The sequence below is a fragment of the Mirounga leonina genome, unplaced genomic scaffold (assembly GCF_011800145.1).
Source record: "Mirounga leonina isolate KUSES-001 unplaced genomic scaffold, KU_Mleo_1.0 Mir_169, whole genome shotgun sequence".
NCBI lineage: Eukaryota > Metazoa > Chordata > Mammalia > Carnivora > Phocidae > Mirounga > Mirounga leonina.
The window spans coordinates 15506733-15524378 of record NW_023270431.1 but is presented as its reverse complement, the minus strand read 5'-3'; the positions used below and the strand labels follow the sequence as shown (position 1 = coordinate 15524378).

Genomic DNA, 17646 nt, shown 5'->3' with positions numbered 1-17646 from the left:
ATGGCTTAAGAAGGCTTCCGGGAACCAGCCTAAGAACCGTAGCTTCAGAAATCATTTATAACATTTTTCTCCCTTTGGAAAAGTACATTCCTTAGTCCAATACTGATTTACAGACAAACTTTTGGTACATAACCAATTTATAAGTAAGGTATTACATGTACATAAGATGCTAAAAGATAAATATTCACTTTAATTCACTTCAAATTATGTCACTCTTACTGAACATTAAATGTGGCATATGTAATCAGCATGACATGAAATGTGTCAAGTGGGTATCTGATTGTTATGGAAAAATTAAAAGATTTATAAATAGCATATATTACATGTAACATCTTCAGTAGAACCTGTTTTCAAATTAGAAGCTTTTGTAACATGATTTTATTGCTTAATATTGATTTAAGCTAAGTGTCTTATTGGCTTATTGTTATTAGTTATCTACTCCTGGCATATTTTACTATAGCAAAAATGTTGTAATGTGGAAATGATAATTATATGCAATATATTTGCATATTTAATATAAAACACATTATAAAATTAAGTTTTAACTATATAGTGAAATTTAGGCTTGCTAAGATGTATTTTTTCTTTTCTTTCTTTCTAGGATTATTTTTATCCAAAATACTTAGGTAAGTTCAAAGAATCTCAATCATAATAATCATAGAAATAGGAGGGAATTTAGATTTGATCAAGTCCAATCTTCCACCCATCTATTCCATCCAATATAATTTAATTAGCCTTGGGGGTAAGAGTTCATTTTATATGGAGTTTTGCTGTCCTTTTATTTAAGGTCATGTAGACAAATTTGAAATGGTTCTTTAATGAATGTGTGGCATTTTGACTTTTAGTCTTTTTCATTCTCTTGTCTTTGTCATAAAGGTCCATGGGCTGATGATAAATTATATTTAAGTATCAGGACATTCTTTAGAAGCATATGAATTGTCATGGGTTATCTTAATATTGGTATATAATTAACATGTAACATTGTATTAGTTTCAGGTATACAACTTAATATTTAATATATGTATGTATACGTTGCAAAATGACCACCTAGTAAGTCTAGTTAATGTCCATCACCACACATAGTTATATTTTTTTTCCTGTGATGAGAACTTTTAAGATCTACTTTCTTAGCGACTTCCAAATATACAATACAGTACTATTAACTATAGTCACCATCCTATACATTATACCCTAAGGCTTGTTTACTCTATAACTGGAACTTATGGATTATCTTTTGCTGAAAGAAAAGATCTCTACACTCTCCAAAGCTTATGACATAAATCATCATAATTTAAATTAACGTGGAGAAAAGATAGAATGTCAAGACTTTTTCAGCTTCTCAATTTTAGGTAGGGGTTTAAATATTTTATAAAAAGATATTTGGCTATTAAAAATTAAAAGCTTGCATTAAAAAATATAGTATTAATCCTTGTTTCTTAGGTCCATGTAATGAAGCTCTGTTTTTGTGGGCATCAGCACTCTAGAAGTACATACCTCTGATCACAGAGTACGTTTGGATAAAGATAAATAACTTTTTTAAAAGATTTTACTTATTTATTTGACAGAGGGAGAGATAGTGAGAGCAGGAACACAAGCAGGGGGAGTGGGAGAGAGAGAAGCAGGCTTCCCACGGAGCAGGGAGCCTGATGCGGGGCTCGATCCCAGGACCCTGGAATCCTGACCTGAGCCGAAGGCAGACGCTTAACGACTGAGCCACCCAGTAACCCCCATAGATAATTTTTTAATACAACATTATGTATTTTGGGAAAATTCCTTAGATAAAATAGCTTTCTTTTTTCTCCATTTCTCCTTCTCAACTTCCTCTTTTCTGGCTCTACTCAACTTTCTTTTCTCTTTGCTTGTCTCATTTGGCAGCATGGTAGAATAACCAAGTGAAAAAAACAAAAAAAGAAAACCAAAAGCCAAAAACCAAAAACAAAACCTGTAAGATGTGGGCTCTACTCCCAGATCTAAAAATTTCTACTGTGTCAGGTTAAGCAAGTTATTTTGCTTTTCAGGTTTTGTATTTAAATGTGCACTATAATTATATTCTCTAACTTCGGACCTGTTGGGAGTACCAAATAAGTATATGTATGTAGATAGATTTTTTTACTTTACACTTTTATTCAAATGTAAAGTATTATTATTTAACCAACCCATAATTTGAACTATACTTTTTATTGTGTTTTATTTTTTGATTCACAATTTATATTTTGGTCTTTACTTATGTTTAGGCATATGCAATGAATTCCACTATTGAAAACAGAAAAGAAATGCTCTACTTAACTTTTACGTCGTTTGATGTATATATTCTATAGGCCAATGGCCCTAATTGGGGGGGAAAACTTTATGATCCTGTCCTTGGCAAACCTAACCTAACTTTACTAGTTACCCCAGCTTATCAGGAATCTCCTTGCAGTGAGACAGGGACACCCAAGAACTTAGATCACTAATACACAGTGGGCAGTGTTTAGGTTTAGAGTTTCAGGGGTTAGAAAGTACTTCAGTTTATCCACATATCCTATGTACTGCATTGGAAACATGGAATTTGGTAAAAAAATACTTGTGGGTTTCATTATAGAAATGTTAAGTTTTTAAGTTCTGTTCTTTCCTTAGAAAATAGAATGAATCACCCTACTATTTATGTGGGCCTTTAAAATATCACCTGATAGAGTGGATTTTTGTATTAATGGAAGATAAACTTCTTTGGAAAAATGCTAAGTTCTGAGCCTAAATATAAACATTAGAAATAAATTCTAGTTTCTGGTTCTTTCCAAGTTGGGGTGAATTAGCCCAGACTGCTGACTCCTTCTCTTAAAATCATCTCAAGAGAAACACTGGCATTCCAGACACTAATGATAACAAAACAAAATGAAAAACAACAAGAAATGTGAGAAATCCATGAATAAACTGAAGGTTGGCTTGACCTAGTATGTGTGTGGGGCAAGTGGGGTGCTGACTGCTGAGGCAGCAGTAAGAGGACAGCTTGGAGTATTTAAAAAATGACCTAATCATACAAATCAAGAAAAAAATTTAAAAGTACAATACTGCAAACTTAGTAGCAAGAAGGAAAACAAAAAAGAAGAATCACAAAAGCAAAATCTCATTCTTTGAAAAGGTTAGTAAGTTAGATTGACCTCTAGTAAGAATAATTAAGGAAAAAGAAAAAGAAGGAAAAAGGAAATGCCAAAACACAAAGTGTAGGATAAAAAGAAGAAATACTATAAGCCCAGCAGAGATAATTTTCTCTTATAAAATTGTCCTAGAAGAGAGAATAAGATTCTATGCTGTGAATTTATTCAGAAAGGTTGGTGTAATCTTGATGCCAAAATCAGATAAGAACAACACAAGAAAATAAAAATAAAAATAAAATTCCTTTTCAGTTATAAATTAATTCTAAATAAAATGATATCCAATCTAAAGTGTATTAAAAATAATATATCATAATAAAGTAAGGGTTCATTCCAGAAATTCAAGAATGGTTTAACATCAGAAAATCTATCAATTTAATTATCCACATAAAGAGTGTATTATTACCTCAGTTCATACAGAAAAGGCAGTTGATAAAGTTCAGCATTTAATATAAAACCTTTTTGCAAACTGTGATTATAGGAGAACTTTCTGAGCTTGGTAAAGGTTATACAGAATAACCATATAATTTACAAATTTTGATATTTTTGTCCAGGACCATTACTACCATAGATAAATGCCAGGTAAAAAAGAACAAAATAGGACTGTTCTGGGAAAATTGGCATGTATGGTCACTCTGATGATATACACACAACAGTAGAGAAAGAAAGAGAAAGAAAGAAAAAAGAAAGAAAGAGAGAGAGAGAGAAAGAAGGAAAGAGAAAGAAAAGGAAAGGAAAAGAAAGGAAGAAGGGAAAAAGGAAGAAAAAACCCCAAAATCTGCAGTAAACATTATACTTGCCAGTTAAATTTTAGATGTAGTCTCTTTATGATTAAGGATAAGAAGATAAGCACTGGAAGTTACAACCAATGCAATAAGGAAAGAAAAATAAACAGAACTGTATAGCTCATGGGCAAAATATGTACCTGTCATTAATTATAATTGATATGATGATATACCTAGAAATAAATAGGCTCCATAGACAATATATTAGAACACATAAAGGATTTTTAGATAGCTCTAAGACTAGCCTATAAAAATCAGTAGTAGTTCTTTACACAGTCCAGTCGAAAATGAAAAGCTGATACCTCCTGCTATAACAAGTCTCATATGACCTCTGCAGAGAAAATTTTAAAACTCAAGTTAAGAATATACAGGATGAACTGAAATCATGGAAAGACATTTCATGTTCTTGATTGAGTGATACTGTAGGGAGAGCAATTCTCTCCAAATTAATCTATATATTAAAAGCAATCTCATTTAGAATTCCAGATGGATTTTTTAAAAGAATTCAGTAAGTTCACTTTAGCATTTAAATCAGGGAATAGAAGTCCACCCATGTCTAAATAAACATTTAAAAATGTAAAGGGAAGAAACACCTCATCAAATACTAATAATTCAAAGCTATAGAAAGAAAACAATATGATATTGTCAGAAGAACACAGAGACTAATGAAACGAGAGAGTTCAGAGACAGACCCATGTATATATGCCAACCTAATATTTGATAAAGACGACACCACAAATCACTGAATTGTTGAGAAGATGGTGTGGGGGAGATTGACTAACTCTAATCAGAAATATAAATTTGAGTTCCTAAGCACCACCAAATGAAATGGTGTATTCTAGCTGGAATAAAGACAAAAAATGTTATAGCAAAACCATGAAATTAAAGAAATAATACATAATATCTTTGTAATCAATGGCATGGAAAAAAACTGCAAATGCACAAGCCATAAGACAAAATAATTGGTAAATTTGATTACAACAAAATTAGGAACTTCTCTTAAAAGAGACATAAAAGATAAGGTTAAGAGACAGGTAACAGAATGAGAGATGGTATTCATAAATGTTTAAATTTCTGCAAGCCCACCTGAACAATAAATAACTGCCAATAGAAGAATAGTTAATAAATAATAAGGAACATTTTCAGAGGAGGAAAAAAAATTTTAAATGACATAAAGGTATACTCCATCTCACTAGAAATCAGAAAAATAATATGAGATATCATTTATTTGCCTATTATGGCAAAAATTTTCTGAAAGCCAAGGTATAGAAATTGTTATGCTCTCTGGTGGGAAGGCACCTCTGGAGAGCCACAGAGGACCTGCCTATCTAATGATCCCACAATTCTTGAAACCCCTTCTGTATCTTCCTCTTCAGTATCTATTTCTTACGCATGTACTAATGATACACGCATGAAGATATCCATTGCAGTTCAACTTGTAGAGGTGGGAAGTTGGGGGCAATCTAAGTATCTTTCATGGGTAGAAGGCATTATAAAAATGGTGGTTGCTTGCAATGGAGTAAAGTTTAACAAGCAAAAAGTTAGAAGCAATAACTTATATGCAGTAGCATGGAGTGATCATAAACATATAGTCCCTCCTCGCTCCCTGAATCTGGATGTACCCTGGGATTGCCTTGATCTATAGACTGTGGTGCAGGTGACAAAATGCCTCTTCTTTGGCCTGGCAGCCTCTGCTTTCTTCCTCCTGGAAGCTAGCTGCCGTGAAAGAAGTGCTACTGTAGGACCAGCATGCTAAGAGAAACTCAACCACATTGAGAAGCCCTGAAGTATGACCACATGTGGAGAGAGAGATGCCAAGGGGCCTGAGCTGTCAGCCATGTGAGTGAAAAGCCATCTGAGAGCTGGATCTTCCAATCTCGTCTACCCTGGCTGACTCTATGTGCAACAGAGACAAAGAGCCCAACTAAACCCTTTCTAATATTTGACCCACAGATTGTGAGCAAAATGGAGGAATTGTTTAAGCTTCTAATTTTGGGGGTTGTTTACTCGGCAAAAGATAATCAAAATACCACTTCTTTAGTAAGTTGTGATTAGCTGTACAGTGAAGTGATGTATCTATATCTGCATCTATCTATCAATAATGTTGTCTTCAGAGACTATTAAGAAATGTTATTGACACTAAATGTCTCCTAGTTAAAGTATATAAGTATCTGTTATTTCAGCTGTTTTTGCTGCCAGATTGCTGTATCTAATTTCACAGAGTTATAGTGAGGAATAAAATGAATGAAGTAAACCTACTTTGTAATATTGAGGCATTATATAAATATTATTATATTAGTCTCTCTGCAACACTGGGAGAATTAGAAGTTGCCTGCAGCAGCCAGAAACACTAACTTAATCTATTGACTTAATTATAGACACTTTTAAATTAGACTCTGGTCTACAGATTTGAGGGTAACTCTAGGTCTCTGCTGCAGAGTTAAGAGCATAGATTTATTTGCCAATAAATTTTTCTGTTAATCTAAGATCTTTTTCACTTCTTTAAGGTTCTTCTCCAAAAGAAGCTTCCACAAACCTGTTTTTCATGATTCTGTATTTATTGTAATCTTGCGTGTAGAATTATTAATTTTTCAAAAATGTGGATGGAAATATTTAGGGATGATGTTTTGAATGCCTAATCCTGTCAATCCACAGGAAGATAAATATTCTATCACTTTCGATAATTTCTACCTCCGCCATGATTTCGGATGAAGTAAGTGTATCTACTCTAAAAAGATTACATTTGTTTGTAATTACAGGTTGTCTTGGCTCTTTCCGAGCTGGATTGTTCACTGCTGCACGTCAGTCCACTGATGCTCACCCTGATCTCAGGAGCTGTGTCACTGGTAAACATCTCTATCATCCATTGAAAAAAACAAAACCAAACAAAGTAAAAACCTGCGAGTAAATAAAATACACTATGTAAACATAACTAATGTTTAAAATCAACAAATGAGTCTTATAAGAGTTGTGTGCCTAGCAAGGAGATACTCTCAAATCATTTGAAAGCTTTTTTTTCAAATGTAAATGCTGCTCTTTTACTCAAAATAAATATTCCACCTAATGTTTAAGTTGAACAGTGTTCCTTGTTTACTAAGCTTTAGGTCCTTGACTTCAGAATTTTATTCCCCATAGCTTTATTTTATTATTTATCTTTGAAGATTTTATTTATTTATTTGAGAGACAGAGAATGAGAGAGAGCACATGAGAGGGGTTAGGGTCAGAGGGAGAAGCAGACTCCCTGCCAAGCAGGGAGCCCGATGCGGGACTCGATCCAGGGACTCCAGGATCATGAACTGAGCCGAAGGCAGTCCCTTAACCAACTGAGCCACCCAGGCGCCGGCCCACAGCTTTATTTTAGATGTTGTTGCATAACCATGTATACAGTTGATTAATAGGTCAAAGTGGAGCCATGTTTATTCTTCTGATTTTTGTCATCAATCATATAAATGTGAAAAATGTTAGAATATCGAATTAGCCTTCTCCCTCTGAAGTTCATATAGGGCCTACTGATAACTCTGGTAGATTATTTGTCTCTAATTTCCCAATTTCCCAGCTGAGAGTCAAAGACAAAAAGGTGAAATGGCAATGTGTAAATTGGGAGGTTCATCTAGTGAATGTTTTACATGTGGCATTGGCATTATCTAAATATTCATTTATCTGAATTTTTTCTAATTTTCAGTTGGTTGTAATTACGCAAGTAAAACAATTTGCCTGAACATGTATATTTAATCCATACTTTATTTTTTAATTTACCAGAGGATATGAAAATAATTTTTTTAAAGATTTTACTTATTTATTTGTCAGAGAGATAGAGAGAGCGAGTGCACACAAGCAGGGGGGAGCGGCAGGCAGAGGGAGAAGCAGGCTTCCCTCTGAGCAAGGAGCCTGATGTGGGGCTCTATCCCAGGACCCTGGGATCATGACCGGAGCCAAAGGCAGACGCTTACCCCACTGAACCATCCAGGTGTCCTGGATATGAAAATAATTTGATAATTTGCTGATTAGCTTGTCTTCTAGAATTTTAACTAATACCTAATTTTATTAGCACTTTTCAAAAAACTTGATTTTATGAGGACATATGTTGAAAATCTGGTAATTAGGGTTTGGTTAGGTTTGAAACTTTTTTTTTTTTTTTAACATGTAACAAAAACTTCCTTAGGCTACTTTAAGCAAAAGGGACTGTGTTAGAAGGAACTTGCAGAGTTAACTAGGAAGGCTTGAGAAACAGGTGGAAATGTGCAGGAACCAAGAGACCATTGCTGTGTCTAATGAGGGGAGAGAAACCATAAATACACAAATGGGCATATCATTAAAGATGGTGATAAAGTGCTGTAACATTTTATGAACAAAATGGCCTTCCTCTAGGAATCACCAGTACTCTGCTATCTATTGCCCAGTGTCTGGAAACCATTGTTTTATGTATTTTGAGCAGAGTTGTATTTATTTAAGGCAGGAAGATAAATCTAGTTGGTGTTACTTCATCTTAGCCCAAATTGGAAGTCCCAAATTCTTTTTTGTATTGATACTGAGTAGTTTTATTTGTTCTGCCTACCACATTTGAATTGTTTTAAGGATCGAATAAGGCAATTTATATGAAAATAGCAAATTACAGTTGTAAATATATACTGTATATATTGTATAGTTGTATATATTTGCAAATATAAAAGTAGTTCCCTTTTGCAAAATAATTACAAAGATTTGTCTAATGGACTCACTTTTTTTTCAAAAAATTTTTATTTAAATTCCAATTAGCCAACATACTGTGCAATATGAGTTTCAGTTGCACGGTCTAGTGACTCAACACCTACATACAACACCTGGTGCTCATCACAGCAAGTGCACCCCCCAATTTCCGTCACCCATTAACCCGTCCCCTCACCCACCTCCCCTCTGCCTACCGTCAGCCCATTCTCCATAGTTAAGAGTTGGCCTGGGACCCCTGGGGGGCTCAGTTGGTTCAGTGTCTGCCCTGGGCTCCAGTCATGATCCCAGGGTTCTGGGATCGAGCCCCACATTGGGCTCCCTGCTCAGTGTTGGAGCCTGCTTCTCCCTCTGCCTGCCTCCCCCCTGCTTGTGCTTGCGCTCTCTCTCTCTGTCCCTCTGACAGTAAATAAAGTCTTTAAGCAAAAAAAAGAAAAGAAAAAGAAAAAAGAGTTGACCTCTTGGTCTGCCTCTCTCTTTTTAAAAAAAGAATGAAATCCTGCCATTTGTGGCAATGTAGATAGAGCTAGAGAGTATTATGTTGAGCAAGGTAGGTCAGTCAGAGAAGGACAGATACCATGTAGTTTCACTCATATGTGGAGTTTGGGAAACAAGGCTAATGATCATAGAGGAAAAAACAATGGACTCACTTTTCTATGAAAAAGTATTTTGAAGGAAGGAGTTGTAATTTTTTTCATTGATTACAGGCTCCGTGCACAGGATTTCTATTAAAGGGTATATAACTCTTTTTTTTACCATGGCATGTGGTAAAAATTAAATAACTGTCTATCTCCTTCAGCCATTCCAGACCAATGTAGTCCTCTGCCATGCAATGAAGATGGATATAAGAGCTGCAAAGATGGTCAAGCTAGATTCACTTGCATTTGTAAACCAGGTTGGCAAGGAGACAAGTGTGAATATGGTATGTCTACTAAACCCACCTGACTCATCTGGATTGGCCTCCTGGAAAGTTCTCCAAAGGCTTATTGCTTTAAAAATAATTTATTTTTCCCTTCTTAGATATAAATGAATGCAAAGATCCCTCAAATGTAAATGGAGGTTGCAGCCAGATATGTGATAATACACCTGGAAGTTACCACTGTTCCTGTAAAAGTGGTTTTTTTATGCTTTTAAATAAAAAAGACTGCAAAGGTAAGAGCAAGAAGGCATTTACTATGTGAGAGCAAAGTTCGGTTAGAGGAATTTCCCCAGGAAATTCTTTGGACTCTCTGGTTATAAGTGCTTGTAATAAATATACATTATTACCCACCTTGAAGCCTTGTGATACTAAGGGACTGCCTTTTAGTTTAATGTTTATAGATTATTTTGTTATTTATGGAATTTTTCATTGTTTTCTTATTGTATTTTATTATTTATTGAGTATTTTACTATTTTCTTACTGTCTGTGTGTGGTTGTTTGTGCATGTACACGTTTGAATAAAGAGTTTCATTAAAAGGTGATAAAGTGAAGTTTCAGTGCAAGTCCTTGCTTACTGGGGACTTTGCAAAATCATTATTTTTATTTTTTTCAGACACTATAATATTATTTCCTTTATTCCATAAGATAAACAGCTATACAAAGTAATCCCTCATAATCCTTAATAACCTCTTCCACTATATTTCATATTTCCTTTTAGATATACCTGTCAAATATCCAATATAAACCTTTCTTCTTGCACCTTATCTCCTGTTGTGGTTTTGGGAAAGATGAAGAATTAGTTTTCTTTGTCTTTATACATATACTTTCTCTTTATACAGTTCTCATATATATCATTGGTCATAACTATTTTTCTCTTCAGACTTAAATAATCCGTGTCAGTTTAGCTTTTCTTTTCTTTTTTTTTAAAGTTTAGCTTTTCAATAAGTCATTTTACTAGTGTATTTCCTTTGTTTTTCTTTGTCCTTATGTTTCCCTCCAATTTTGACTTTTTTTCCCCTCTGCCTATTTCCTTCCTATTTGACTGTTTTAACTGCCGTAATTAAATCTTCAAATATTTGTGCTACATGTGGATGACTAAAAATGAAATTTTCCAGCCGGAGTTAAGTTTTGCCTTTAGAAAATGGAAATAATTTTCCCTTTCTTCCTTTCCTCCCTCTGTCTCTCCCTCCTTTCCTTCCTTCCTTCCTCCCTCCCGCCCACCTTACTTGTCCCTCTCCTTTTTGCTATGAGGTGCAAAAATATAGTAAGTTAAAACATAAAGTGTCCTTGTTCAACTCTATCCATATCTGCTTTGGGAAATCCCCAAATTGAATTCATATTCATGGGATGTTCTGTCCCTCACTGTGCTATAGTGTTTAGTATAGTATAATTTACTATAATATTATTTAAAGTTCAGTTAAATGACTCTGAAGTGAACTACATTAACTAACAATTTCTCCTAAACCATTATCCAATTTGTGACCATACATCTTTCTTGTCTGCCTACTTCAAGGTCTGTTTGAGGTTAGAAATTGAGAATACCAATACTGTTAGAATACTATAGAAAACCAACATAATGCAGGATACCATATGCATTCTATAAGCAAGTAATATCCATTCATACTTCTGCATTTAAATATTTGAGTGGTCTATTCTTCTAAAGAAGTTGTGACTTATATTTTTAATTAAAAGGTATTTAATTCTTATCCATTGAGTTAATATACATGTATATAAATTATTACAAAAAGTCCTCTTACACATAAGAATGTCCCTGATGACCACAAAATATTTTCTTGTATACTTAACTTACACAGACTTTATCCATGAACTAGGTGATAGAAGAATATGTATACAACTATTACAATAGGGCCTTTGCCAAGATGTGGATATGCTTGAGATCAAGTTGCCAGTAACTGTCTACAGTAATTTATTCTACAATGCAAGAATAAAACTTTTCATCAGACATTAGATGTCAGTGTATAGTAATAAAATCAATGTACTATAACCTGAACTCATATGATTTAAATAGTGCTCTGCAATATGCCTCAAACCAAATAATTTTAGTCATATGTTTTCACTTTCTTTTAAAATATAGCTTTTATAGCTCTTTTTAAAAAAATGAATATTTTATTTGATGTAATTGGAGATTCACATGCCGTTGTAAGAAATTATAGAAAGAGATCGCATGTACTCTTTGTGGAGTTTCCCCCAATAGTAACATTTTACAAAACTGTCATACAATATCACACCCAGGATATTGACATTGATACAGTCATGATATAGGAGGATTCCCTTATATAGGAATTGATTCAGTTATTTCTGTTCATGCTTTTTAAAATAGAGTAATGTCTGAAATTTTGGTTATTAGTCTGTGGAAAAATTAAACTCTCAATTTTATAGAGTACAAAATATATTTTCCATTCTGAACTTGTCTGTCTCCAGAGGGTACAGATGAGAAAAGTTCACTAATAATTACATCTCCATTGAACTATTTCTGTCACTTGTTTTGTTTTTCTCACAGATGCTTTTATCTAGTGACTAGTTGCAATCAGTATTTTGTTTCCTACTCTACCATGTAATATAATAAATGCATCTGAAATTTCTGGATATTAATTTAGCACTAAAATTTGTATTGGAATTTTATAAATACCTAGAGACCTTACTCAATTCCTTTTTAAATTTGAATCACTCTTGAATACTTTAGCCAACAGTAATAGTATGCTGATTGAGCTATTGTCCATTTCCAAAGGAAGACATGACTGATGAGCCACCTCATTTTTATTTTTTATATTTGTGATAATGCAGAGTGAATCTACCTTAAGAACATATTTCAAAAACATGTATTTAAGATATGTATTAAGAATATGGTGAATCTTTTCTCCCATTTATTCATGTAATACAACTTGGCAGATAAGAAAATAACTAAAAGCCCTTTCCTTTTACATAACTATGAAGAACATAGCAAACATCACATTCCCTATATGTTTGTATGGAGAAATCATGTTTAGCAAACTAAAACCTGATGATAGAATTAAAATTTTGTTATTCCCAGGCCACTCTGTTGTCTCATTACATATATTAAACTAGATCCAGGAAACACAAATCAGGCATTCTTTGCTAGTATCCTCTGGTATGGGAAATTTTTTTTTTTAATTTATTGGTTTCATTTATAGATGTGGATGAATGCTCTATGATGCCAGACATTTGTGGCACAGCTGTGTGCAAGAACATCCCAGGAGACTTTGAATGCGAATGTGCTGAAGGCTACAGATACAATCCCATATTAAAGTCTTGTGGAGGTAGAGTTGTGGTGGTATCATGTTAATGGTGGAGAGGGTGGGCTTGAACCTTGATTTGAGATTAGAAGCATTGGTTCTGTTTGACATCCACAATCAGATTTTCTAAGATGGCAAGCTCCATGATACAGCTTGGCCAGTTGGGTAGTCGTTGGCCTCCTTCCACAGTAAAAGTATGTAAGACACATGGTCTTTAGGTTTAGAGTTATGCACTCTGTTTGTCCTCTAAGCTGCGTATGAATCGGAGACCTCCCATGTATGATAAAAGCAAAATAAACATACCTTCACATCATTTAAATAATATTCAAAGATAAAAAGAATTTCAACCTGGAAGGAAAAACATACATATATCAAAGAAAGACAAATTTAAAAATCACATAGGTGTTACATGGGTGGTTAGAAACCTTCAGTTTTGGGACGCCTGGGTGGCTCAGTCGGTTAAGCGTCTGCTTTCGGCTCAGGTCATGATCCCAGGGTCCTGGGATCAAGTCCCACATTGGGCTCCTTGCTCAGCAGGGAGCCTGCTTCTCCCTCTGCCTGCTCTGCATGCTGCTCCCCCTGCTTGTGCTCTCTCTGACAAATAAATAAAATCTTTAAAAAAAAAAAAGAAACATTCAGTTTTATACTAAGTTTTTGATAATTTTCTGTGCTTGTATCCATATGTCATTTATTCTTAAATAGAAAATGACATAGTTCTGTTATAATTAAATGCATATAAAAGAAAAATCTCATCATAATTAAATGATAACTGAGCTCTAGAAATTTGAGAAGTATTGATGAGTACTGTCAGCGCCTGTGGATTTGGGAGAACCCTTTGGACTCATTTGGCCAAAAGAGTGCTGCCAGGTGTGCATGTAGCATGGAGGTATTAGGGAGATTTTTTTTTATCATAGATATATATGCAAATTATCTCATATCCTCCTTTTAATTTTTAAACATTTCAAGATAAATTTAATATCATGACTAAAACTAATCAATAGTGATTTTCTATTATGGCTATATATATATACAAATATATATACAAATACATATGCATATATATATAGGATGTACCCTTTTAACCATTTTTAAGGGTACAATTCAGTAGCATTAATTACTTTCACATGGTTATGGAGCCATTGCTGCTCTCTGTTTCCAGAAGTTTTTCATCATCCCAACCAGAACTCTATAACCATTAAGCAATAAATTTCCCCTCCTCCCTCCTCCAAACTCTAATCTACTTTCTGAATCTACTTTTTGGGAGATAACCTTTAATCTAATTTCTGTCTCTATGAATTTGCCTAAATCAATAGTAATTTTAGAATAGGTTTTTTTCAAATATATCTGCTTCTGTTGATATTTTGATGTTTTACCTCCTATGCACTCACCAAAAAATATCCCCTCCACACACCATTTCTGTTCTCCCACAACTCCAGATAGAAATTACTATGGTCATATTCAGAGTTATTATTAGCCAACTTCATCATGTGTATTGTACTTTTATACAATGAATGACAGATTTTTTTAAAAAAGATGTATGTATGACACATAGGTACAGTATTCATATTACTTTAATTATCTGCAATTTAATTTTAATGCTAAGAGATCACTAATTTTGCAGTTGTATTATGAGACATTTTATGGGGGAATTTATATGCTACTAATATTTGCATTTATGTACTTGTGAATCTTCAAAGATTGCAGGGTGCATGCATTGAAAATATCAAGGATCTCATGTAGCTCTGAAGTAGACTTTAGCTGAAGCATGTTTTTACAACTTTCCGAGGATGATTTTCTCAAAATATGGGGCTATATAGATTTCACAATATGAGATGTAATAGCACAGTGAGGTTTATTTTTCTTTTTTAAATGATAAGAAATAAAGATACATCCTTTACAGGGTTCTAGAGGGGAGGGGGGTGGGAGGATGGGTTAGCCTGGTGGTGGGTATTTAGGAGGGCACATTCTGCATGGAGCACTGGGTGTTGTGCACAAACAATGAATCATGGAACACTTCATCTAAAACTAATGTTGTAATGTAAGGGGATTAACATAAGAATAAAAAAAAATTAAAAAAAAAAATCTTAAAAAAAAAAAAAGATACATCCTTTAATTTGTCACTATCAACCACTGCATTATAGAATGTCAGATGTTCTTGATATTATGTAATACCTGATTATATTAACCTTCAGTTAAAAGGGATTTTTTTCCCCTTCCCTTCTCTTCCCTGTCTCCTCCTCCTCTCCCCTCCTCTCCTCTCCCTTCCTTACCCTTCCCTTTCTTTTGTCAAAGCAAACAATTGGAAGGCAATCTCAATGGAATTCATTTAGTTAGAAATGACAGTTGCCTTGAGACTCTCAGTCTTTTTTCCTTCAAATTCAAAAATTGGAAAATTAGTATAGTTGTTATATTTTTATTATTTATTACTGAAAGTTATATATTAAATTTGTTGTTTCACTTGTGTAAATAAAAATTACACTTGTAACCCATTTAAATTCCCATGCCAAGTGTTGAAATGTGATTTCGTGTCACAGAGATTCTTTTGCTAAGAATCTAGTATCACTGATTATTTATTTATTTATTTAATTTGGGAGAGAGAGTGAGTGAACACAAGAAGGGTAAGGGACAGAAGGAGAGGGAGAAAAATCTCAGTAAACTCAGCCCTAAGCATGGTGCCTGATGCGGGGCTCGATCTCAAGACCCCGAGATCATTATCTGAGCTGAGATAAAGAGTCAGATGCTCAACCGACTGAGCTACCCAGGCGCCCTTATTATCATTGATTATCTTATACTAAAATCAGAATACTCCTATTGGATTGAACATTTAGAAGATATTAAGATCTATGTTCTCTTTTACCCCAGATGTGGACGAATGCTCTGAGAACATGTGTGCTCAACTTTGTGTCAATTACCCTGGAGGTTACTCTTGTTATTGTGATGGGAAAAAAGGATTCAAACTTGCCCAAGATCACAAGAGCTGTGAGGTAACATTTTGCAATGCTAAACTTACCATCTCTTTTCTAAAATGAGAGACTGGTGTACTTATTTCCACATAGCTGGGTAAGTCAGGATAATACAGATGTTCTTTTTTTAAGAAAAGATGCAGTTTTTTAAAAGACTTATTTATTTTGAGAGAGAGCGAGAGTGAGTGAGCACGGGAGGGACAGAGAGAGAGGGAAAGAAAGAATCTCAAGCCGACTCCCTAATGAGCAGGGAACCCCACGAGGGCCTCCGTCTCACGACCCTGAGGTCACGACCTGAGCCAAAATCAAGAGTCGGATGCTTAATTGACTGAGCCACCCAGGTGCCCCAGGAAAATACAGATGTTCTATAATAATTGCTATAGGTCTAGCAGGCTGTGAGTCACAATCCGATTACTAATTTTGGTCATGTAAGGTATAAATATCAGGGATAATTAGTGACTAGGTTTAAAAAAACCCAACTGCAGGGTCGTAGTTCAGAAAGTGCTCATCTGTATGGGCTGTACATTTACAAAGTACAATGTGTATGTTTATTTAAAAATTTTTTAAAAAGGTGAGGTTTATACTTCTCTTTGTGAGAAAAAAAATCTTACCTAGAAACCTGAGCAGAAACATTTTCCTCTGTGTATTTTTCCTTATCCCACTCTGACAAGTGTGATTGCACTTTGGCATGTCGGTACTTGAAAGAGTGCTCATAAAATCTCAGGTGGAAATAACTGTCAGATTAGAATTTAGTGGGGTTTAAAAGTATATCAAAATTCAGAGAGGTCAGTTTTGTTAATCTGTATCTCTCAAACTTGCTTTTAGTTACTTGGATTTAATTCATAATTGACCCAACAATTGAATGTTAGGGGTAGTTTTCCTTCACTGAAATAAATAGGTCAACATCTGAAGCTTTTTTTCCTGTATATCAGGATCATGTGTTAGTGATTCTTAGTCCAACTGTTGCATTCTTTTTCACAGGATTATGAGGCAGACAGTAAAAACACAAAACAAAACAAAACCCACCTAAATGGTGATTTAATCATGTGTGTTCACATACCTCTGTATCTGTTACTAGGACAAAACTGTGTCTGTCCAAAAATGTAACATTCAATAAATGCCACCTACTTGGTAAAGGAAGGTAAGGTGAGATATTTGGCATATGCAGTAACTCCAACTGTACTTAATTGAATGCCATGCTGTGTGAATGTCTATTTTGTAATTTAATCTTTTATTATTTTAGTATTTGTAGTAGTTACACATCATCATCTACCTTGGAATAGATTTATTGAAATTCTAAGAGGAAATGAGATGTTGTTTCTGGACTTTGATTTAATACAGTGCCATGTACACAGATCCCCCCCCCTGAATATCCCTATATGTATGCCCAAGAACTTATCCCTAAAAAGCTTTCTGTTTTAATGTTTGCTTTTACTCTTAGAAAAAAAAAAAACCTGATATTAAATTTAATGACTCTGAATCACTTTTTCTGTAAATTGCTTGGAGACTAACATGGTATCTTAATTTATATTTATCCCATCTAGAATTTCCAGCATCTCCTTTGATGCAGGCAGGCTGAGTCTGAGAACCTGGGGAGATGGGGTAGGGGAGTTCCCACAGGACCAGCCAAGGGGTTCCTTGGCTTCCCACAGGATAGAAATCAAATGTGAGCCAGGGAAAGTGAAAGTGGAGTTTATTGAATAGTGTGAATGACAGAGTATAGCAGACAGAGTGTCTGGGGGACTCAGAAAGGAAAAGAGGATGAGTCTCTTTATTATCTAGGGCTAGGGGTTTCTTTGGAAAGGGGTCCAGGGTGTGTGTTCCTCCAGGAATCCAGGGTAGGGTCCCATCAAAGGCAAGTGATTGATA

General features: G+C 34.5%; 1 protein-coding gene across 1 annotated transcript in view; it reads left to right on the top strand.

Annotated features, from left to right (window-relative positions):
• The window catches only part of PROS1 (protein S), a 61399-nt gene that overhangs the window by 20764 nt on the left and 22989 nt on the right, over nucleotides 1–17646 (top strand). Inside the window, exons 3-8 of the mRNA XM_035015174.1 lie at nucleotides 602–626; nucleotides 6676–6762; nucleotides 9420–9542; nucleotides 9641–9772; nucleotides 12713–12838; nucleotides 15677–15798. Of these exons, the coding sequence (XP_034871065.1) occupies nucleotides 602–626; nucleotides 6676–6762; nucleotides 9420–9542; nucleotides 9641–9772; nucleotides 12713–12838; nucleotides 15677–15798 (615 nt within the window). The remainder of the gene's footprint in view (nucleotides 1–601; nucleotides 627–6675; nucleotides 6763–9419; nucleotides 9543–9640; nucleotides 9773–12712; nucleotides 12839–15676; nucleotides 15799–17646) is intronic.